Source organism: Ornithorhynchus anatinus, chromosome X5, assembly GCF_004115215.2.
Source record: "Ornithorhynchus anatinus isolate Pmale09 chromosome X5, mOrnAna1.pri.v4, whole genome shotgun sequence".
Lineage (NCBI taxonomy): Eukaryota > Metazoa > Chordata > Mammalia > Monotremata > Ornithorhynchidae > Ornithorhynchus > Ornithorhynchus anatinus.
In genome coordinates this window covers 66,683,468-66,707,762 of record NC_041753.1, presented here as the reverse complement: position 1 = coordinate 66,707,762, position 24,295 = coordinate 66,683,468, and the positions used below count along the sequence as shown (strand labels likewise).

Below are 24,295 nucleotides of genomic sequence, written 5' to 3'. Positions count from 1 at the left end.
TGGTGATCATTCACGGGCCTTGAAAAGGAGGGAAGGAGATGGGGAGGAGATTGGGAAGGAGTCAGGGAGGATTAAAAGAAATGCTGAGGTGCCGGGGAAATTGGCTTATGTAAAAAATAATCTATTTTTCTCTTCGTAAACCACCTAATCTTTATAATGGAGTATTGCAGAAGATGATGTTTGCAAATTTTCAGTAATGATCCATGAAAACATGTTCTCAGTATCCAACCTTGCAAACAAAATATAGAATTTCAGTTAGTTTTTTCTTTAGAAATCAGCCTCTGAGTTAGACCTGTAAGGTATTTTTACAAGGTAATTGTGCATGGGAAATCAGCAGTTCCTTTTGACATACATAAATGCTTGTTCTATCAGCGCAGTCACTTCAGACTGTGTGTGCATGTGAATACAGATGTCAGATCATATGCTATTATGCCTTTCAAAAACCCCTATTATGTGGATCTGAAATAATTATTATCTATAATACTGGACCCTCTCTGCTTGTATTATAACTTAGAGACTTGCAGGGTTCTGTTTCTGGAGCTATGAGGAGAAAGAGAAAACAGCACAAGGTGCTGCAAACAACAAACACAACCATGTCTAATTCCCACCAGTGTATCTTTCCCAGTGCTTAGTACAGTGCTCTGTACACAGTGAGCACTTAATAAATACTATTACTACTATTGCTACTAAAAAGCAGAAGAAACAACAGTCCCCACACTGGTGGACTTTAGTAGTGTCTGAGAAAGAATGACTGTTATGCTATGTGGCAAACAGGGATGGGCATACTTGTTTGAATAAAATTACAACTGATATTGTGTGTAGATATCCAAACCTAGATTCAACTTTGAAATTCAGAGCCTTTATGTTGTAATGTGTCTTGCCATTAGAAAATCTGGCAAGACTGTTGATCATAACAATAATAATAATAATTGTATTTGTTAAGTGCTTACTATGTGCCAAGCATTGTACTAAGTGCTGATCATATGAGAGCCCAAATTAAATTTGTTTTTTCTAGTTGGGTTCTCAAACCCAAACTCTTGTTCCAGTTTTGTGTCAGCTCCAAATTGTTGGGTTAGCAGTTTGGCAAAAATCTACTCAGGCAGTGGAAGAGTTATACTGTTTTTCTTATTTTTATATAGAGATCTCCAAAAAATCTTATTTTAGTTTCAGTGATAAAACCTAGCTTGGTTAGAAAAAAGGGGGGCTGCAAAAATAAATGTGATTTAGGAAGATGTAATCTCAGGTAAAACACAAATACCTATGACATTCTCAGTCTCCAATGAAGTCCATGAATAATCTTTCATATTAACACTAGACTCTAAGAACCGTGTCACCTGAAAAGGAACTGCAGTAGTAGGGGCTGAAAGTGATGCACAGTTTTTTTCTTGATATGTGGAATTATTATTGATTTTTGTTTCAGGATTCAACAGGAACTACAACATTTTTAGGATTTACTGCTACAGGCTTTGTGGTATTCCAGGGAAATAAAAGGATACACTTGTTAAAATGGTGAGTGCCTCCTTAGAGCCATGGAAATGAATTTACAACCCTCAAATCTTGCTCCCTATCCCTGACCACTCTGATTCTGTGCAATTTCACATTTCTTCCTGCCTCTAGGACATCTCTTCACAGATGTCCTAAAGGCATTTCAAGCTCAGCATACCCAAATCTGAACTCCTCACCTTCCCTCCAAATTCTTCTCCTCCATCTAAATTTCCCATCTTGGTTGACAACCCCATCATCCTTCCCATCTCTCAAGCCTATCATCTCGGTGCTATCCTTGACACCCTACTCTCTTTCAACCCTCACATTGTCAGTTATCAAATCCTGTTAGTTCTTCCTCCAAAATATCTCCAGAACCCATCAGTCTCTCTCCACACAAAATTGCCATCACAGTGGTCCAGATAATTGTTGTCTCTGGGTTTGATACAGCATTGGGCTCCTCGTTGACCTCAATTTTCCTTAATCAATCATTTAATAGATGGTGTTTATTGAGTGTTTAATGTGTGCAGAGCACTGTACTGAGCACTTGGGGAGAGTACAATGGAGTTTGTAGATACGGTCCTTGTCCTCAATGTGGCTTGCATGTAATTGGCCCTTTCCTCTCCATCCAAACTGGTACCATGCTGAAACAAATACTTATCCTATCCCACCTTGACTTCTTCATCAGCTTCCTTGCTGACCTTCATGCCTCTTAGTCTCTCCCCTCTCCAGTCAATACTTCATTCCGCCACCCAGATCATTTTTCTAAAATGACATTTTGTATGCTAAACTCCTCACTCCTCAAAATCCTCCAATAGCTGCCCATTCCTCTCTACATCAAGCAAAAACACTTGACATTTGGTTTTAGGGCACCCAATCAGCTCTCTCCCTGCTACTTATTCACTCTCTTCTCCCACTCTACCCCAGTTTGCACTCTTCATTCCCCTCAAGCCAACATGCATATTGTGCTTCACTCTCATCTATCCCACAGCCGATCTGTTGCTCACCTCCTCCCACTCCTGCCTGGAACACCCTCTCACTTCATATCTGACATATCTCCCCATCCTCAAAGCCCTAATGAAATCACATCTCCTCCAGGAGGTCGTCCCCAATTCATTTCTAATCTCCCCACCTTGTACTCCCCCATCAGCACTTCCACACGAATGCTTCCATGCCACCTAGACACTTAAGTGCTCACAACTGAGAAGCAGTGTGGCCGAGTGAATAGAGCACAGGCCTGGGAGTCAGAAGGACCTGGGTCCTAATCCCGGCTCCACCACTTTTCTGCTGTGTGACCTTGGGTGAATCACTCAACTTCTGTGTGCCTCAGTTACCTCATCTGGAAAATGGGGATGATGACTGGGAGCCCCATGTGGTACATGGACTGTGTCCAACCTGGTTATCTTGTACCTACCCCAGCGCTTAGTACAGTGCATAACGTATAGTAAGTGCTTAACAAATACCGTTAAAAAAACTCATAGCATTTCTTCTATTCTCTATTACTTCCTTCCAACTATAATTTACTTTACAGTCTGTCTCCCCCATTGAAATGATAAGTATTTAAGGGCAGGGGTCATATCTACTAATTCTAATGTAAACTCCCAAATTCTTCATCCAGGAGACACTCAATACTAGTGATTGATTGAACCCACAACATTCCTCCTTTCTCTTGTTCATCTTTTATTTGTGTTTAAGATACTTCAGGAAGCGTAACAGACATCCATTTTTTTGCCTTACTGCTCCAAGATAGAGATTTTAGATCCAAACTGAAAACCAAAGCTGTTGTCTTATTTTAGGCCTCCCTGAAATAGGATTTATTGAGCACCCACTAGAGCAATTATGGTTGAGAAGTGCCAAAGCAAAGAGTGGCATGTTCTCTGCCCACAGGGAGCTTATATTCTAACAGGAGAGACTGGCATAAAAATAGAGCAGAGACCTGCACAGGTGCTGTATTTCCATCTGTACCCAATCAACCTCCATGGGCAATTTCTCCAAACCTGATCTGTTGCCTCAAAGTGGTTGTGTCTCCAGTCATAGCCCATCCACTTCCACATCAAACAGAAACTCCTCATGAGTGATTTTAAAGCAATCAGTCTCTTGGCCCCCTCCTACCTCACCTTGGTACTCTCCTACTACAACCCAGCCCACACATGCCACTCCCCTAATGCCAACCTTCTCACTGTACCTCTATCTCATCTATCTCGCCACTGACCTCATGCCCATGTCCTGTCTCTGGCCTGGAATACCCTCCCTCCTCATATCTGACAATTACTCTCTCCCCCTTCAAAGGCTCTTGAAGGCACATTTACTCCAAGAGGTCTTTCCTAAGTCCACTTTTCCTCTTCTCTCACTCCCTTCTGTGTTGCCCTGACTTGCTCCCTTTATTCATCCCCCTCCCAGTCCCACAGCACTTATGTTCCCTTGTGAACAGGGAATGTGCACTCTCCCAAGTGCTTAATACAGTGTTCTGCACACAATAAGCGCTCAATAAATACAATTTGACTACCTCAAAGATGGACCACTTTACCTGGCCCGGCCTACATTTGTGGATTGTCCAAACTGAGTTGGACAAATCTGCAAGAAAAGCCAGTTCTTTGCTGCTGCAGATCCTTCAGTGGAGTCTGGCCGGGCCTTGTCCCTGTTGGAACACCACCTGCAACTTAGACAGTCAACGGATCCTACCAGCACCCATACGTTAATGATAATTATTGTACCTGATCCAATCATTCAGTCAATCAATGGTATCATTTGAGCACTCACTATGTGCAGAGCACTGTACTAGGCGCTTGGGAGAGAACAATAAAGCAGAGTTGGTAGACACATTCCCTGCCCACAAGGACCTTACAGTCTAGAGGGGGAGACAGACATTAACATGAATTATGGATATGGACATTACTGTGTGCAGAGCATTGTACTGAATGCTTGGGAGAGGATGAGAGAAGTAAAAGACCAGCGCCTTGCCTTTAAGGAGTTTACAATCTAGTGGGGGAGACAAGTACTCACAAATTATTTCCAATTAGAGGGAGCAAGATGGAAAACAAAGATACAACTGATAATGGCAGGAGTATGGAAAGATGAATAAACAAGTTTATAAGTAAGTTGAGTTGGTGCTAAATTTGAAAAATATATACTGAGTGCATATTTGAAAGATATATACATTCCCTGTCCACAACGAGTTGACAGGCTAGATGGGGAGACAGACATTAAATAAATTGCTGTTTTGTACATAAGTGCTGTGGGACTGGGAGAGGGATGAATAAAGGGTCATGATTGGGATGATGATGAGACCTAGTAGAAAGAGCACAGGCTTGAGAGTCAGAGGACCTGGGTTCCAAAGCTTGCTCTGCCTCTTACCTGCTGTTTGACCTTGGGCAAATCACTTAACTTCTCTGTGCCTCACTTTCCTCATCTGTAAAATGGGGATTCAATACCTTGTCTCCCTTCCCCTTAATCAATCAGTCAGTCAGTTGTATTTATTGAGTGCTTAATGTGTGCAGAGCACTGTACTAAGTGCTTGGGAGAGTCAATATAACAATGTAACAGACACATACCCTGCCCACAGTGAGCTTACAGTCTAGACTGTGAGTCCTCTGTGGGAGAGGGACAGTGACTGATCTGATTAAGTTGTATCTGCCCAGCGCTTAGAACAGTGCTTGAGACACGGTAAATGCTTAACAAATAATATAATTATTATGGCAGGACCTGGGGAGGTGGGCATTAATCGGGGATGGCTTCCTGGAGGAGGTGGGATTTCAGAAGGGCACTGAAGCTCGGGAGAGCTGTGGTCTGGTGGATTTAATACTTATAATAATCATGATATTTGTTAAGCGCTTACTGTGTGCCAAGCACTGCGCTAAGCTCTGAGGTAAATGCAGGATAATCACATCAGACAGAGTCCCTGGCACATGGTTCCAGCAAGTGGTCAGTGGTGCAAGAGGAAAGAGGAAGGAACTTTTAAGAAGAGAAACTTAAAGCACACAATGGAGGGTAGCAGGTGATCAAAGCAGATATATGAGACTTTAGTGGAAACCTTGAAGTCCACTATCAAGAGTCCCTGCTTGATGTAGGACAGAAATGGGTAGTCCTGGGTTTGAAGAATGGAGAGATATATGCCAAGAAACATTTTAGAAAATGTATCTGGGCAGCAGAAAGTACTTTAGAGGGAGAAGTTAGAGGCAGGCAATATCAGAGGAAGCTGATGCAGTTCTCAAATTGGGAAGTGAGAGCTTATACCAGGATGGTGTCTTTTTTGTGGGGCGAGGAAGGGGCAGATCTGGGAAATTCAGTGGAGAAAACAGGAGGATGTAGTGATATTTTGCTCCATTTTTGCACCCCTCCCTCAGCCCCACAGCATATCCACACCCATCATTTATTTATTTATATTACTATTTGTTTATTATTTATATTACTGCCTATCTCCCCCTCTACATTGTAAGCTCCCTGTTGGAAGGGAACATTTCTACTAACTGTTGTATTGTACTCTCCCAAGCTCTTAGTTCAGTGCTTTGCATACAGCAGGTGCTCAATAAATACCATTGATTGATGGATTGAGAGCAAATGAGAGTTAAAGACAAGGAAGAGTCAAAGATGACTCCAAGGTTGTGAACTTCTGGGACAAGGAGGGTGGTGGTGGTGTTGACTGTAACTGGAAAGTTAGGAGGAGGAGTGGGTTTAGGAGGGGAGATGATGAGTTCAGTTTTAGACAGATTGAGTTTAAGGTGCCGGTCAGGCATCCACATGGAGGTGTTCTTCAAATCCATAAACACCCACCTAATGAGGAAGACAGTATGTTTTATTTGGGCTTCATTCACTCCCTGTGGTCATTTCTCCAAAGAACTCCTCAGTTCAGGTTTGCCTGACATGACTGTGAGCCCCTTGTGAGAGAGGAACGATGTCCAACCTGATTATCTTGCATCTACCCCGGGGCTCAGTACAATCCTTAGGGCATAGTATGTGCTGAAGAAATACCAAAATTATTATTATGAGAGAAGATCAGAACTAGACCACTCCCGCTCCTAGGCATCAAACCTTTCATTTGTCGACATCTCACACTGCCACCCACCCCCTCCTGGCCCAAATCTCTCTTCACTGAGATCCCCTGTGAAATGAGCCTTAGCAGGCTCAACTCTGACCGTGTTTCTTATGGGGTAAAAGATCCCCTGGAGAAAATGGAAGGTGAGGGATGTATTTTAGGTTGATTTAGGCTAGAGTATTAGAGTGTGCTTCCCTCTCACTTAGAATGCAAGCCCCAGTTGGGATAGGGACTTAGGCCAACCTGCTTGTAATAATAATAATAAATAATATTGGTACTCATTAATCACTTACTATGTGTCAAGCACTGTTCTAAGCACTGAGGTAGATACAAGTTAATCAGGTTGGACATGGGGCTCAGACGCTAAAGCCCCATTTTGCAGATGAGGTAACTGAGGCACAGAGAAGTTAAATGACTTGCCCAAAGTCACACAGCAGACATGTAGTGGAGCAGGGATTAAAACCTAGGTCCTTCTGACTCCTAGGCCCATGCTCTCTCCAGCTAGCCACACTGCTTATCTCATACCTGCCTTAGAGCTTAGTGGAGTTATTATTATTGTTATCATTTCATTATTATTATATTTATTAAGCACTTACTATGTGTCAAGCACTCTTCTAAGTGTTGGGGTAGATACAAGTTAATCAGGTTGGACACAGGGCTTGTCCCACATGGGGCTAACAGTTGAAGGGGAAGGGAGAACAGGTATTGAATCCCCATTTTACAGATGAGGCAACTGAGGCTCAGAGAAGTAAAGTGTCTTATCCAAGTTCACACAGCAAGCAACTGGAAGAACCAGGATTAGAACCCAGATCCTCTGACTCCCAGGCCCATGCTCTCTCCACTAGGCCATGCTGTTTGGCACATATTAAGCACTTACCAAATACCACAATCGTTACTGTCATTACTGTTGCAGCATGACTTATCTTCCCAGATTGGTGAGAAAATTAATGTTTACTTTTCTGCACACAATGGCTGCTAGAAAAGTACATCCAACTAAATGACCACTAATGACTGGAAGGCCTGCTTGGAAGAAAGATGCAACAGAGGTGTAAAAATGAACTTAATAAGTAATTCTGAGCCTCCTTTGTATTCTTACAGGAGGAAAATTCTGTATAATTTGCTTATGGGTTTTTCACCACCCATCAGGTCTTCACTGATGATAAGATGATATCTTGTTTCGTTGCAGCGTGCTTGACATTTGGGAGTCAGCCAGGGTCCTGACGGAAGGCAAGTTGCCCGTGATAACCGAATTTGGTTTCCTCCTTACCTAAGAGATTTTTCTCTTCCTAGGTCTGATGTCTGCAAATTGAAGTTTGAAGGGAAGACATTTTATGTGATTGGCACACAGAAGGAGGTCAGATATCATTTTTCCTACCGCTGTGTCTATTTGTGTTGTAATATGTGCAGTGGAACAGTGTGAGAGGGTGGGGAGAAGATGAGAAAAGGGCTCACAGGATGGAGAAATATAGTAATAATAATAATTGTGGTATTAATTACTTACTATGTGCCAGGCACTGTACTAAGCGCTAGGGTGGATACAAGCAAATCGAGTTGAACAATCTCACAGGGTTTCAGATCCGGTCCATTTTGGGGGTGAGATGTGGTACCTTTTCATAATCAGCCAGACTCTGGGGTGGCCCAAGAGTATAATGTGTTTAGGTCTGAAGAAGCTAGCCTTCTGCCGGAAGAAATCTTTTCTGTAGTCTCAGTTCATAGTCCCAACTCATGACTACTTATGGCTATATTTGTGCCAGGGTTAAACCTTCTGACTCGACTGTCAGTCAATCAGTGATATTTATTGAGTACTTACTGTTTGAAGAGGACTGTACTAAGTGCTTGGGAAAGTACAGTACAATAGAGTTGGTAGACGTGATCTCTGAACCAGGAGACCTGACTCTTGATTGTGTTCCACAAGTCACTGGCAAATTTCACTTCTTCATGAAGTGACTTTCACATGGCGGTTCCATGTTATTGGATTGACCTACCAGGCATGTAAGTCTCTCCCCAACCCTCACTCTGCTCTCCCCTGGCATGACTTTCCTGCCCCTCCCTCAATCTCTGGGGGTGGGCGGGGGTCTCTCCACAGTCCCTCACCCCTGCAACTTTTGTTTTCGCTGTTTCATAGGTTGGAATCCCTTCATTGATTGCGAACCCTTCGAGGGATAGGTTTCACATCTAATTCTCACCTGAATACTCCTTCTCAGTACTTAGTACAGTGCTCTGCATACAGAAAGCCCTTAATAAATATTATTACTTCTACTGCTACTGCTCTTTTTTTTTTTCAACCTAACACACTCTTTGCTGCCGTGTGACTTAGGCCTGAGGGTGAGAGCAGAGTGAGGAGTGTGAGGCAGGAAGGGGCTGGGAGAGGGAAGTGAAACATTACCTTGTAGGAAAGAACAGTATGTGCTCGGTGCTTTACCTTACATGACAGCAATAGTCACTGTGCCGTCAGATCCATATGCTCATTTCTCAATTTGGCTTTTCCTCCTGGTCCTTCAGGCCTAAGTTACATTGCAGCAAAGAGTTTTCACTGCATATGTATGTGTCCAACGGTGGACAGAGGGAGGGAGCGTTCCCATTAGGGGTCAGGGAAAGCTGGCTTCATTTCTAGAGAAGTGGATGGGGTTGGAGGAGTACTGAGCATTTCTCATCGGAGTGGATCACACTGCTTCCTAAACAGAATGCCGATCCCCTGGCTTTCAGCGGGACCATGCAGACAGACACTTCCTTCCTCCTCCTGAACTTGTGGATTTCACTCCATCAGTGACTCAATCGTATTTATTGAGTGCTTACTGGGTGCAGGGCACTGTATTAAGCGCTCAGGAGAGGACACGACGGAAGCCACTGGACCGGCCGATCCCATCCGCCGCTTGGTGGGGAGCGGGGAGAAGGGGTATTTCGAAGGTCTGCGGGGTCGGGTTTGTCCAACTCCGATTCCTTTCGCTTTGGTGACTATCACAATGCAGCACAGGCAGCTCTGCAGGTCTGAAGTTCCTCTCAACTCCGGAGAGGCGAGAGATTCTGCTTGCTGTAGTTAGACTTACTGTCTTTCTTCTCGCCTGTTCCCCTTCATTAGAAAAAGGCCATGTTGGCTTTCCATACTTCAACACCAGCTGCCTGCAAACATCTCTGGAAGTGTGGAGTGGAGAATCAGGCCTTTTACAAGTAAGCAGTTTTCATTCATTCATTCATTCTTGGTCATTCAAAGGGCATCTCTGGGACAGCGTATGCTTTGCAAAGTGCAGAAAGATTACTTTTCTTTTTAGGTGATTGGTGAGCATTAGTATCAGCAATCAGTCATTCAGTGGTATTCATTGAGGGCACAATACGATTGAATGAATGAATGAATGTGGGTCAACTCTCAGGGTTCTCCCAGGTTACTTAGCCTCCTCGCCATGCCACCCATGGTCCACCTTGGCAATCGACTCTACACTCTCTCTCTCTATTCTCCTCCCCTTCAATCCTTACACAACCTCATCACCACCATCGGTGATTGACGTCTGCTTTGTGCACATAGTAAGCGCTTAAATACTATTTAAAAAAAAAATCACCGCCAGTGGGCAGACCTCCAACATCTCTCAGGGGATGGGCAGAACCTGTTCAAACTGGAAAATAATAATAATTATGGTATTTGTTAAGTGCTTAACTATGTGCCAGGCACTTTACGAAGCACTGGGGTGGATACAATTAGATCGGGTTGGACACAGTCCCTGTCCCACGTGGGGCTTACAGTCTCAATCCCCAGGGCGGGGATTGTCTCTATCTGTTGCCGAATTGTACATTCCAAGCGCTTAGTACAGTGCTCTGTACATAGTAAGTGCTCAATAAATACTATTGAATGAATGAATTTTACAGATGAGGTAGCTGAGGCCTGGAGAAGTGAAGTGACTTGTCCAAAGTCACACAGCTGATAAGTGGTGGAGTCGGGATTAGAACCCATGACCTCTGACTCCCAAGCCCAGGCTCTTTCCACTAAGCCACACTGCTTCTCCTAATGAGAAATGAGAGTATACACCAAATCCCTGTCATAGCCCAGATGTTCTAGGAATTTTAGGATTCAGCCAATTCTGCTAAAACATGTGTTTTCACCATGCACTTTGGCTAGATCATGTCAACACAATTAGGGAATGTTCTTTCAACAATAAGCACCTGTCTGGATATGGTCCATGTGCTGTCGGAGGAAATGTTTGCACACAGCCATGTGAGGTTGGACACACAGTGAGCACTGCAGTCAATCAATCGATCGATTGTATTTTCTGAGCACTTACTGTGTGCAAGGCATTCATTCATTCAATAGTATTTATCGAGTGCTTACTATGTGCAGAGCACTGTACTAAGCGCTTGGAATGTACAAATCAGCAACAGATACAGTCCCTGCCCATTGACGGGCTTACAGTCTAATCAGGGGAGACAGACAGACAAAAACAATAACAATAAATAGAATCAAGGGGATGTACATCTCTTTAAAGCAATAGCAATAAATAGAATCAAGGTGAAGTACATCTCATTAACAACAAGGCACTGTACTGAATGCTTGGGAGAATGCAGCGCAGTGATATAGCAGACACGTTCCCTGCTCACAACGAGCTTACAGTCTAGATGGGGAGACAGGCGTTAGGATAAAGAAATAAATCACAGACATATTCATAAGTGCTACGTGTGAATGAAGGGAGCAAGTCAGGGTGACACAGAAGGCAGTAGGAAAAGAGAACATGAGTCAGGGAACTGACTGCAATATGAGTTTCACGCTTGCGGGGAGGGAGGTTATGCAAGACAGCAGCTCCTGCACTAGAGGAGGATCGAGTGCCGGGCAAAATCCATAACTCTGTGAGATTCCTGCTTCTTAAGCATTTTGAACTTGGGAACAATTAGTTCTTCTAGTAAAGACTTCACCAGTTTGGGCTACAGAAGAGTACTGGAGTCTCCCATTGAGAACAATGGATGACCCTTGGTCCTTAGACTTCAAGAGCAAGAACCTAGTTGATGATTTTAGTGCTGTTAATTTACCCATTGCCTCTTGTAGTCCCTCATTTTCGTCGGAGAGCAGCGATCTAGTAGGTGGATTGGGGACTGCACTTTATGAAGTTTTTTTTTTGGCATTTGTTAAATGCCTACTTTGTGCCAGGCACTGTACTAAGCACTGGGGATGATACAAGCTAATCAAGTTGGACATGGACACAGTCCATGTCCCACATGGGGCTCACAGTCTTAATCCCCATTTTCAGATGAGGTAACTGAGGCCCAGAGAAGTGAAATAACTTGCCCAAGGTCAGACAACAGACAAGTGATGGAGCCGGGATTAGAACCCAGGTTCTTCTGAATTCCAGGCCTGTGCTCTAGCCACTAGACCATGCTCTTTCTCAAGTGCACACACAGGTGTTCTTTGACTGAAGTGACCTCAGTACTGTGCCATAGCACTGTGACCCAGAAGGGATTTATCTTGGAAGTCCTGCAGTCTTCACTGTCCATGGTAACCAGCTGTTTGTCAAGATTTTTGCTGGGCTTTGTGTCATTTTTATTTTTTAGGATCCAATCTCCCTCCACCTTGGCTTCTGCCACCGAGTACCGTGGCTTGCAAGTCTAGGTACTTCTCATGCCCACATCTGGGGATTGCAGATGGTAGTCGCCTCCACCAGGGACAAAATCTGAGCTCGGGAGTGAGGACCTCCAAGAAAGTCTCTGAATCGGCAGTCAAGAAGCACCGTGGCCTAGTGCATAGAGCACCGCCTTGGGAATCAGAAGGACCTGGGGTCTAGGTCTTCCACTTGTCTGCACTGTGACCTTGGGCAAGTCATTCACTTTTGTGCCCTAATTACCTCATCTGTAAAACAGGGATTAAGACTGTGAGCCCTATATGGGACGTGGATTGTATCCAACTTGATTAGCTTGTACCTACCCCAGCACTTAGTACAGTGGTGGGTACATGAAAGCGCTTAACAGATACCATTAAAAAAAATAGACAAGGGCACTGGGATCCTGAGGACACCCTCAGCTGTCCAATCTCAACAGTGGGATTCAAAGACCATAGAGAAAAGCAGGTAAAACACACTATCAGGCATGTCCATCTCACAGAATGCCTTAGGTGGTTTTTCTGGTCCAACCCCTTCACCAAGGGTGGCCTGGCCCCAACAGGTAAAGCAGTACTAGAATCCAGGTCTCCCAGTTCTCAGAGCCAATCTCTTTCCACTAAACTAACAGTGGGTCTTAAGGAAGGCAACTAATGGGAAAGGGATGAGTTTTTTTTTTTAAAGAAATGAAGGAAATAAACGCAACACAAATCAATTGTCAGGCAGTAGATGAGGAGTGGGGGAAACAGTCTCAAATCTGGAGAGGAGGACTTGAGCTAGACTATGGTGGTCATGATGATGGTATTTGTTAAGCACTTACTATGTGTCAAGCAGTGTTCTAAGCATTGGGGTAGATACTAGTTAATCAGGTTGGACACAGTCCCTGTTCCACAGGGGGCTTTCAGTCTAAACGAGTCTAGGCTATGATGGTGTACTAGTTTCACCTTATATTATCATCAAGGTATTTGACCTATGGCCTCTCAGGGTCACACGTGGAGAGTTTCCAGTACTCTACCAGTCTCAACTGCGGGAGGAAGAGTCAAGCAGAGCCATATCCATTCCATTCCTAGCTTGGGCAGTGACTAGCGAGTGGAAGGCCATCTGCTAAAAAGTCAAAACTCACCTATGCTGGGCAGCAGCAGCATGGAAGAGGGTCGAGGGCAGAAACTCAGGTTTATTGCGTGGAAGGAGGCAATGGTAAACTGCTTCTATATTTTTACCAAGAAAACTCTCTGGATACACTACCAGAATGATTGCAGATGGAGGTGGGGCTTTTCGGGTGAGCTCTGTCTATGGCGCCGCTATGGGTCGGACATGACTCGACAGCATTAGACAACAACTTGATCTATAACCTCAAGTTCTGAAAAGGTGGTGTTTCTTTTAATATAACTTTCTTGAGTTTCTTGAGTTTCTTGAGTATCTGAACTGAAATAAGGACTGTATTGCCTTGAGTGCTACTACTGTTTGGGTGTATGTTTGTAGGTGGTATTGGCCTGTGCATAGAGAAATAGCCTGGTTGTCTTTAAAAAAATAGACTATGAAATCTCTAGTCCAAATAATCATACATTCTGGGAGTCATGCCCAGATTTACATTATTTCTAACTGGTTGGCTTAGACCTCACAAGGCAGAGGAGGTAACTAGTTCTGAGGGCAAATGACTGATTTTGTTCACCATGTGAAATCTCTTAAAATTGGTTTTGGTTAAGTTTCAGATTGTTTCCCTTGAGTGCTGCTATTTTGTTCTTAGTTCCATTTAAGATTCGGGGATGCGGAGTCAGGGATGGGCTGACTCTCTCTCCATAAAGTGTCCTAGTCATCTGTTGAAGAGCTATTTCAAAGGGCACCAAGTTATGATGACTTGGTAGATAATGTGTTATGTTGGGATTATCAGTTTACAGTAGTATGAGAGGTCATCTTAGTTAGCCTCTTGCTTGCTTACCCAGGCAATTCATAGTACAATATTCAGTAAGTGAGTTTTGGGTGAGTTGGGTCCTTAGTACACCGTAACCACTGAAGGGAAATTCCATGCTGAAAAACTGATGGATCCCCAGTACCAAGAAATACGAAGTCAGAGAGCCCCAGATGGGGCTACGGCAACAAGCACCATTTCCTCATGTTTTTTCAAATGGAAAGAGACTCTGTTTTATGTTTGCTAAAAGGCTAATCCTTTTATATTGTGCTTGTTTTGTGTTTCTGCTGTGGTCAACACCTCTGTTCTGCCTTTTCTTCAAGGTGTGTAAAATCCAGCCAGATCAAGACCATGTCGAGCAGCAAAGTCTTTTTTAAAGGCAGTAGATTTCGCTACAGGTAGGTACTTTGAGAAACTTAGCGTGGCTCAGTGGAAAGAGCACGGGCTTTGGAGTCAGAGGTCATGGGTTCGAATCCCGGCTCTGCCACTTGTCAGCTGTGTGACTGTGGGCAAGTCACTTCACTTCTCTGTGCCTCGGTTACCTCATCTGTAAAATGGGGATGAAGACTGTGAGCCCCACGTGGGACAACCTGATTCCCCTGTGTCTACCCCAGCGCTTAGAACAGCGCTCTGCACATAGTAAGCACTTAACAAATACCAACATTATTATTATTATTATTATTATTATTAACTTCCTTCCTCGAGGGGCTAGGCCATCTTACCCATCAACGCATCCTACAAGTGCATCTGCTTTGATTTCGGATTCTGGAATATGGGTCATATTCTCTTCCCTTTCCTCCTCCTTGCTAAATCTGGAGGCGGCACAGAAGAGATGGGTAAAATTCATGAAAGCTCAAGAATGAATTCAAATGAACTCAGACAGTATATATATATATGTATATATATAGTAAAGAAGATTGCAGAACCAGAAGATAGCAGCCTCTCCCCCTACTGACCCACCTACAGCCAATCAATCAATCAGTCATATTTACTGAGTGCTTACTGTGTACGGAGCACTGTATTAAGCTCTTGGGAGAGTACAGTATAACAGAGTTGATAAACAGGTTCTCTGCCCACAACAAATTTACAGTCTAGAGAGGGAGTCAGACATTAATATAAATAAATGATGATGAGTACACAGGTGTTGTGGGGCTGAGGGAGGGGTGAATAAAAGGTACAAATCCAAGTGCAAGGGCAAAACAGAGGGGAGTGGGAGATGAGGAAATGAGGATTTAGTTGAGGAAGGCCTCTTTGTGGAGTTATGCCTTCAATAAATCTTACTTCAGCTTACTTTGTGTCCTAAATTTTGTTTGTGTGTGTCTGCAGTGGTAAAGTTGCCAAAGAAGTGGTGGAGGCAAGCTCCAAAATCCAGAGGGACCCTCCTGAGGTGCACAGGTGAGTGGGCCTATATTATCTTAGAGTCCCATGTGATCAACCCTCTTTAATAGGCCAGGAGTGAGCAGGATGGCTCTGGATTGCCGCTGAATGGATTCCCTGAACAGTCGCTGAATGGTTTCCCTGAACAACCCTGTTGGGGGCAGATTTCCCCCCACCCTCCTCAATGCAGTGTATTAATTGAGCACAACCTGGCTCTCCCACCGTCTTGCTTCGACCTGGAGATGTCTTAATAATAATAACGTTGGTATTTGTTAAGCGCTTACTATGTGCAGAGCACTGTTCTAAGCACTGGGGGAGATACAGGGTAACCAGGTTGTCCCGCATGAGGCTCACAGTTAATCCCCATTTTACAGATGAGGTAACTGAGGCACAGAGAAGTGAAGTGACTTGCCCAAAGTCACGCAGCTGACAGGTGGTGGAGCTGGGATTAGAACCCATGATCTCTGACTCCTAAGCCCGTGCTCCTTCCACTGAGCCACACTGTTTCTCTTGCATTGTGCCTGGTTGATCTGGAAGTGTCCCTTGACAAGTAAGGTGAGAATAGCTCGTACTTCGGAGAGGAGATAAGTGCAACTCAGTCCAACAAGATTACATCAAGTAAAGAACTGGGAGAAGGGCATGGAGGCGTCTATCACGAGTCCACTGACTAGGAACACTGTGATACTCACCCCCAGCCCCACAGCAGGGATCAATGTCCATTTCCATATGCTCTGCCACTTCCCTTATCATTTATTTTAATGTCTGTCCCCCACACTAGACCATTCCCCCCTCTAGACTGGAAGTTTGTTGCGGACAGGGAATGTGTCTTCCAACTCTATTGTACTGTAATATCCCAAGTGCTGTGTGCTCTGCACACAGTAAGATCTCAATAAATATCATTGATTGATTAATTGGAGCATGATCAGGCAGGCCTTGGGAGTCCTGGCCCCTATCCTGAAATTGTTGCTACTCAAAGTTCTGACTCCAGTTTGGACTGGAAGGCCTGGAGTCCTTGATTGTGGTATTTGTTAATCATTATTATGTTATTTGTTAAGTGCTTACTATGTACCAAGCTCTGTACTAAACACTGGGGTAGATACAAGATCGTCAGTCAGACACAATCCCTGCTTCATCTGGGGCTCACATTCTAATGGGGAGGGAGAACGGGTATTGAGAAGCAGCATGGCCTAGTGGGTAGAGCACAGGCCTGGAAGTCAGAAGGACCTGGATTCTATTCCTGGCTCAGCCACTTGTCTGCTGTGTGACCTTGGGCAAGTCACTTCACTTCTATGGGCCTCAGTTACCTCATCTGTCAAATGGAGATTAAGACTATAAGCCCCATGTGGGACACGGGCTGTGTCAAACCTGACTAGCTTGTATCTACTCCAGTGCTTAGTACAGTGCCTAACAAGTACCACTGAGGAAACCAAGGCATAGGGTAGTAATGTGATTTGCCCAAGGTCACAGAGGAGGCAAGTGTTAGAGCTGGGATCAGAACCCAGGTCTCTTGTTCCAGAAATGTGCCCTCCCCTAGGCCAACACTGTGGGTGAAGGAGGAGCAGAATTGCTTTTGCGGCGGCTGAGATGGTCTGCTGTGTGAACATTCAAGCAGCCTGCCAGCTTGTAGGCCTCAGAGGCAGGCAGCCTGCAGCTCATCTAGGGACCTATCCCCTCCACTCAGGGCCTAGGTTCTGGGGATGTAACACAAACCAGGGTCGAGAACAGAATTTGGGGAATACGGAGTGAGGGTGAGGTGGCAGGTTAGAAAGTTGTGGGCAGCAAGTGGGAAGGAAGAGTCGGTGAGGTTAGAGGTGGGCCATTGCTTTGAGATGATTAGACCTTCTGAGTGTCTGTGCTGGTGAGTGACTGAGGTGGATCAAGGGGTCTGTGCAGTTGAGGAGCGACAGGAAGCGCATGCCTGGGGTGGGGTCAGAGGTTTCATCAACATGAAAATTGAAGTCCCCAAAGATCAGCGTAGAGGGGAGTGAAGGTGCAGAGATGAGAAAAGCATCAAGGGCAGCAAGAATAGAGCATGCCACTTAGGAGTCAAAAGGACCTAGGTTCTAATCCCGCCTTTGCCACTTGTCTGCTGTGCGACCTTGGGCAAGTCACTTCACTTCTCTGGACCTCAGTTCCCTCGTCTGTAAAATGGGGATTAAGACTGTGAGCCCCATGTGGGACAGGGACTGTGTCCAACTTGATTTGCTTCTACCTGTCCCAGCTCTGACTCCTAGCCTACTGACTCCTAGGCCTGGGCTCTTTCCACTCTTTCTCCCCCATGCTTTTCAACCAGATGCACATGTCCCAGTGTGGGGTTGTATGTGAGCCCTTGGGAATCCATCCTTGATTCTTGATTGAGTAGGAAGAGACTGTTGTTTTCCACCTTCCAGGCCTGTTAAGCCTGGTGATTTGCCATAACCTGTATTGTCCTGGAAAGTTCAGGGTCAATCTGGTCCCCAGATGGGCAAAGGTAAGACCCATGGTGGAAAATCAGCATCTTCCCTCACCCATCCCATACTCACTCTAACAGCCATAGTGGAAAACCATAGTGGGAGTCAGGTGACCTGGATGTTCATCCCACCTCTGCCAATTGTCTGCTGTGTGGCCTCTGGCAAGTCACTTCACTTCTCTGGGCAATAATTTCCTCATCTGTAAAATGGGGTTTCAACAACTGTTCTCTCTCTGATTTAGATTGTGAGCCCCATGTGGGCAAGGGACTGTGTCCAACCTCATGATCGCGCATCTACCCCGGTGCTTGGCACAGTGCTTGGCACATAGTGAGCACTTAACAACTACCACAATCAATATCATATGGGAAGTAAGTGATCTCTGTTGGCTCTGTGAGCACGTTCTGTGTCTCATGCGTGGTAGCTTGAGGCGGTCCGGTTTTTCTGGGGCATGAGATCCGGTAACGGCACTGGCAAAGAGCAGTTTCCTTCAGTCTCCCCGGCAGCGGTGGCACAGCTTACCTACCCGTGGCAGGCAGATGGTGGAAGCAGGTTTCCAGCAGATGTTTGCACACAGAAACCTGCCTCTAGCCGATGGGCAGGCTCCTCCTGAGAAGCCATCAGACGGGCCTGGCAAGGGGGAAAGATGGGGAGAGGGAACAGAAGGGGACAAATTAAGCATGCAGTGTGACATGGAAAATTTCATCCTACTGAGGGGCTCGCCTGCCGCTGAACGTGTGGATCATCTGCACCTGTCACTTGACCCCAGTTTGGTGGAGGGGAGAGGGATTGGGAAGGGATTGGGCAGGGGTGGGGGTGGGGGGCTCTCTCTCTCCCTTCATGGATTAGCCCACGATATCTAACCCCGTCATCCATCTGGCTTTTTGTTTTCTCCCTTCCTCTTGCCCCCTGCCTGTAAATGCAGCCAGCTAATCGGATCACAGGAAAACAGTTCATTTTAGTGGCAGTTTGCCAGTTCCTGGGCAGGGATAGTATTATTCTCTGCTCTAATTCCCTGTCTCGGTCCAGGAGGGGGATTACAGTTTCAATAAGGGATGGGCAATGGGTTCTCGAAAAGCCAACGTGTCTGTTTGCAGGGCCAGCATCACCCAGAGTCGGAGCTCCTACTCTTTGAACAAACAGCTCATCATTAACATGGAGCCGCTGCAGCCTCTCCTGCCTTGCCCCAGCGAACAGGAAGAGGAAATGTCCTTGGAGGAGGGTAAGCTTGTCGGAAGGCTTTCCATTCCCTTCCCTCCAGCGAGTTGTTGCTGCCAGCTTCTCAGGGAGCAGGGAGTTTTGGGACAGGTGGGGCCGCCCGAGGCGATTCTATTCTCTCGGGAGATGGAGCTGGTAAAATTCCATGAGTTCCTTCGAAGATGATCTTTCCTTAGAGCAAAGTCATCATTAAATAAATCTATGAAGCCAATTAGGCTTTATTAAATCAAAGGAATCGCATCTAAGCAGGGTAAGTATATTTAAAGAAGCTAATCTTATTACATGGCCTATGTAGGTTATTTTAAATACTCAACCACGGCCCCACCAATGATTCTTCTGGCACGCCCACATCTCCTGCTGCTCTGGGGCCTTTCTTCTCAGCATTTTCTCCTTCCTGACCCTGACTTCCATTCTATCCAAGTTCAGGTTCACTTCTTCACCCCGCAAACCCATCCCAAAAAAGACTGACCCCAGACCAAGAAGGATTTGAAAGAGGGTGATTCAGAACCTTTTGTCTAGATTTCTGCCTGGATGGTCAGTTTCTTTAGAGCTATCACATATCTTGTCCAGCTACATTCAGGGCACTGAGTAACTCTAAAACACTAGCAACAAACTGTCCAGTTATTATTCCCACGTGACTACCGTTGATCTCAATGGTAATCAGACTGCAGGCTTTCTACCAACTCTACTGTATTGTCATCTCCCAGGTGTTGAGTTAAGGTGCTTTGAGAAACAACGTGGCGTAGTGGAAAGAGCACAGGCACAGGAGTCAGAGGACCTGTGTTTCAATCCTGGCTCCACCACCTACCTGCTGTGTGACCTTGGGCAAGTCACTTCACTTCTCTGGGCCTCAGTTTCCACATCTGTCAAATGGGGATTCAATCCCTATGCTTCCTCCAACATACAGACTGTGAACCCCATGTGGGATGTGATATTCTTAGTTCTACCCCAGAACTTAGTACAGTGCTTGACACATAGTAAGCCCTTAACAAATACTATTATTATTATTAATAGTAGTATTTTTATTTTTTACCACTGATTGATTGGTAGAGAAGACAAATGAGTCCTCTAAGTGGGAGGACTCTGCAGCCCAATATTGAACCATCACTCTGGTAAACAGAGGAAGTGCATGGTACTTGTTTGGACTGCTACTTACTTCCCTGCTCCCCTCATGGGGCATGGGAAGCTGGGGATGAGGTGAAAGGCAAATTTTGTAAAGGGGAGCAGGGCAAAGGTAGGGGTGAGGGGCAGTGGGAGGGACTAATGTGTTATTGATGAGAGGAAGAGGCAAGAATAGAGGCATTTCCCTGTCCAACACCCAACTTTCTTTTAGAAATAATAACAACTGTGGTATTTGTTAAGCATTTACTATGTATCAGGCACTGCACTAAGCACTGGGGTAGATACAAGCAAATTGGGTTGTACACAATCCCTCTCCTACATGGGGCTCCCAGTCTTCATCCCCATTTTACAGATGAGGTAACCGAGGCCCAGAGAAGTGAAGTGACTTGCCCAAGGCCAGACAGCAGGCAAGCATACTCAGGCAGGGGAGAGATGCAGGTGCAGTTATCCCTAGTGCTTTTCCCTATACGTTGCTGGGTTGCAGATTCCCAGTGGGCAAACACAGCTGTCTGCCTTGCTAGAGGACAGAGCCTTTCTCTACCGGGATCTGCTAGTGGAGTGACCCAAGAAGGGCTCTTGCAGGATGGCAGGGGGGTGTGGGCATGGGGGGGGGGGGGGCGGTCCCCAGCCAACCCTGCCCAACCCATCCAGCTGTGGCCAGGCCCCGTGTGGGCCAATGAATGGAAACTAGACTTTTCTCTGTCGGAAAGGCCTCTTCTGAACTTTGTAATCTGCCTCTTCCCTGGCTGCCGGGGAGCTCCTGAACCAGACAATAGGAGGTATTCTGGTAAGTACCTGAGGAGGAGGAGGAGGAGGCCATTGCGGTGTCTATCATTAGGCTCTGGGTACCCTCAATTCCACCTTAGAACCAACTCTAGGGTAGTTTTGGAGTTTGAGAGGGACACCCTGAGGTTTGGGGATAATCAATCAATCCGTGGTATTTATTGAGCACTTATTGGGTACAACACACTGTACTAAGCACTTGGGAGAGTACAATGTAATAACCGAGTTGGTAGACAAATTTCCTGCCCGATAGGTCAGTGCTATCTTGGCTGGGGGTGGTGGGGGAGTATCTGAAACCATCCTAAGGGAGGCGACCCCTTTTGGGCCATCATCTCTTTGTCCAGAGGGCCCCCCAGGAGGTGGGCTCAATTTCTGGGGATTCTCCGAGCAGGTCAGTGAGAAGCAGCATGGTCTAGTGGAAAGAGCATGGGCTTGTGAGCGAGAGGACCTGAGTTCTAATCCCAGTTCTGCCATTTATCTGTGTGACCTTGAGCAAGTCACTTCACTTCTCTATGCCTCAGTTTCCTCAACTATATAATGGGGATTAGACACCTCCCCACCTCCTACTTAGACTGTGAGCCCCATGTGGGACAGAGATTGTGTCGGACATGATTAATTTGAATCTACCCCAGCACTTAGACCAATGCTTGACAGGTGAAAAGTGCTTAAAAATGCCATAATTATCATTTATATTATTAATAACAATTATTATTTTCATTGATAATAATAGTGATAAAAATACTATTTAAGTGCTGACTCTGTGCCGAGCATTGGGGCAGATACAAGATCACCAGATCAGACATAGTCCCTGACCCACATGGAGCTCACGGTCTAAGAGGGAGGAAGAACTGGTACTGACACTCCATTTTATCGATGTGGAAACTAAGGCTTCCATGAAATCACCCCAGTTACTGAATGATGACACCGCCTTCTTTCTCAAATAATGAAACTCAGTAGTGGTACTTTCCAGGCTTCAAAGAAAGCTTTTCAAATGATTGAGTTGTGACAGGAAGAGCAATTTAAATAGCAGGTGCTATTCAGCATCAGAGGCGCCAAGGTTTCAAGCTTAGATTTTCCATTTGGTGTTTTAGCAAGAAAAGAGAGCAGTAGGTAGTGAATGGAAGTGACAATAAAATAGGGATGTTATGAAATGAGCTGTACTTTAGCGGATCAGGAGATGCCCAAATCACTACTTATATTGGAAGTCACCCTCTTCTCCTATTACTATGCAATAGCTGAGTTCATCAATCTAGCAAGTATCTCAAGCTCCTGCTAGTAACAGTTCTTAATTCTGTTGATTCAGCAAACCCAGAGGAAGGCCCATTTCCTCCAAGAGGCCTTCCCTGACCAAGCCCTCCTTTCCACTTCTCCCACTCCCTTCTGCATCCCCCTGACTTGCTCCCTTTATTCATCCCCCCACCCAGCCCCATAGGACTTATGTACATAAATGTAATTTATTTATATTAATGTCTTCCCCTCTGGACTGTAAGCTCAATGTGGGCAGGGAATGTGTCAGTTAATTGTTGTACTCTCCCCAGTGCTTAGTTCAGTGCTGTGTGCATAATAAGTGCTCAGTAAATACAATTGAATGAATGAGTGGCTTCTCTGTGGTCAGACATACCTCATATGCTTGTCTTCCCCATTAGAGTGCAAGCTCCTTGTGAGAAGGTAACAAGTCACTTCTTTCTTCTGTACTTCCCAAGTGCCTAGTACAGTGCACTGAACCAATCAATCAGTCGTATTTATTGAGCACTTACTGTGTTCAGACCCCTGTAAAAAACACTTGGAAGAGTACAGGGCAATAGAGTTGGAAATAACTATTCCTGCCTTCAAGGGGTTTACAGTCTAATGGAAGTGGTGAATTAATAAATGCTGCTACTGTGACTTACTATCATTACTACTAACTACATCAGTAGATTGTCTTTCCTCATCTTGGTTAGGCAGTTTGAGAATGTGCTTGATGCAAGTCATCAGTCAGTGGTATTTATTGAACACCTACTGTGTACTGAACACTGTACTAAGTAAGCACTTGGGTGGGTACAATAGATTCAGTAGACACGAACCCTGCCCTCAAGGAGATTACAATCTCTCATGCTCAGGGACTGGCTCTTTCAGGTAGCGAGAAGTCAAGAGCGTGGAGTAGTTCAGAGTGTTGACATCAAGCTAATTTTCCCAATTGACTCTCCCTCTTAAATACAGAAATCAACCTGCACACTCAGTAGTCATGGGCAAAGTTGATTGATGATCTGACACAACAGAATCTTTCTGTACTGTATTATCTCAAGGGGCCTTTAAGAAAAGTAGCTTTTTTTTAGCAGACTGTGTTCATCCGGTAGAGGCTGCAATAGATCCCTTGTTAACTTGACAGCCATATTCATCTCCCTAGATTAGGCTGCTGGGAGATGATGCTCCAGTGATTCTCAGTCCCAGAGGCCTTGACCGTTACCATTATTAATCCACTCTTTAGAAAATGTGTATGATTCCTTTCACTCATAGGACTGCCTGAGGGATTTCTCCTCAAATGGACCAAATCTGGATGAAGGAGAAAAAAATAACAACAAAATTACTTTATAGGCACCAACAGGCAATAAGAAAGTTTCTATGCCAATGAAAAGTTGCTAGTTAACCAAGATGAAAGTGAATTATGGGACACAAAACTTTCGGTGGAGAATTTTAAACAACCTGAAACTTTTCTCTTAGAGAATTTGGGAATTATTGGAGAAGGTAAAGTAGGGAGGGTGAATGGACAGGAAAAAACAGTAAAAAAAACAGTACCTGAAATATGTCTGGAGATGTGCAAGATCCAGTTCCCTTTCCCAAACTTCAAGCTAAGAAGGTGTACCATCATGTTGAAGGACTGGTATGTCTCTACCAGCAAAAGAGGAGTGGTTATGGTGGATAAACCATACAAGAATTGGCAGCTAGTTTCAATCAATCGATCAATAGTATTTATTGAGTAGTTACTGTGGGTAGAGCACTCAGCTAAGCACTTGGGAGAGTACAATGCAACGAAGTTGGTAGGCACATTTCCTGCTCACATTTCATTTATGCTAAAGTGTAAAGTTACTGTTAATTCTGTCCCTCCCCTCCTTCAAAGTCCTTTTCAAACCCACCTCTTCCAAGAAACATTCTCTGATGCTACTCGAGTCATGCCATTCCTCCACTTTCCTCAGGAGGCTGATATTAAATGACATATACACATTTGTTTTTAACCCTTGCTTGGCTTTCATTTTTTTCCATGTACAAGCATCTCTGTATGTTTTCTTCCCGAGTGCCTGTTCTCTTAGCTTGCAAGTTCTTTGAGAGTGGGGGCCCTATTGGTTTTCTTCAGGGAATTTTCTAAATGCATGAGACA

At 45.0% G+C, this 24,295-nt stretch overlaps 1 protein-coding gene across 1 annotated transcript in view; it reads left to right on the top strand.

Moving 5' to 3' along the window:
• Positions 1 to 24,295, top strand: part of FRMD3 (FERM domain containing 3) — a 242,163-nt gene that overhangs the window by 191,425 nt on the left and 26,443 nt on the right. Inside the window, exons 8-13 of the mRNA XM_029056075.2 lie at positions 1,421 to 1,509; positions 7,805 to 7,868; positions 9,594 to 9,682; positions 14,317 to 14,391; positions 15,320 to 15,388; positions 18,915 to 19,039. Of these exons, the coding sequence (XP_028911908.1) occupies positions 1,421 to 1,509; positions 7,805 to 7,868; positions 9,594 to 9,682; positions 14,317 to 14,391; positions 15,320 to 15,388; positions 18,915 to 19,039 (511 nt within the window). The remainder of the gene's footprint in view (positions 1 to 1,420; positions 1,510 to 7,804; positions 7,869 to 9,593; positions 9,683 to 14,316; positions 14,392 to 15,319; positions 15,389 to 18,914; positions 19,040 to 24,295) is intronic.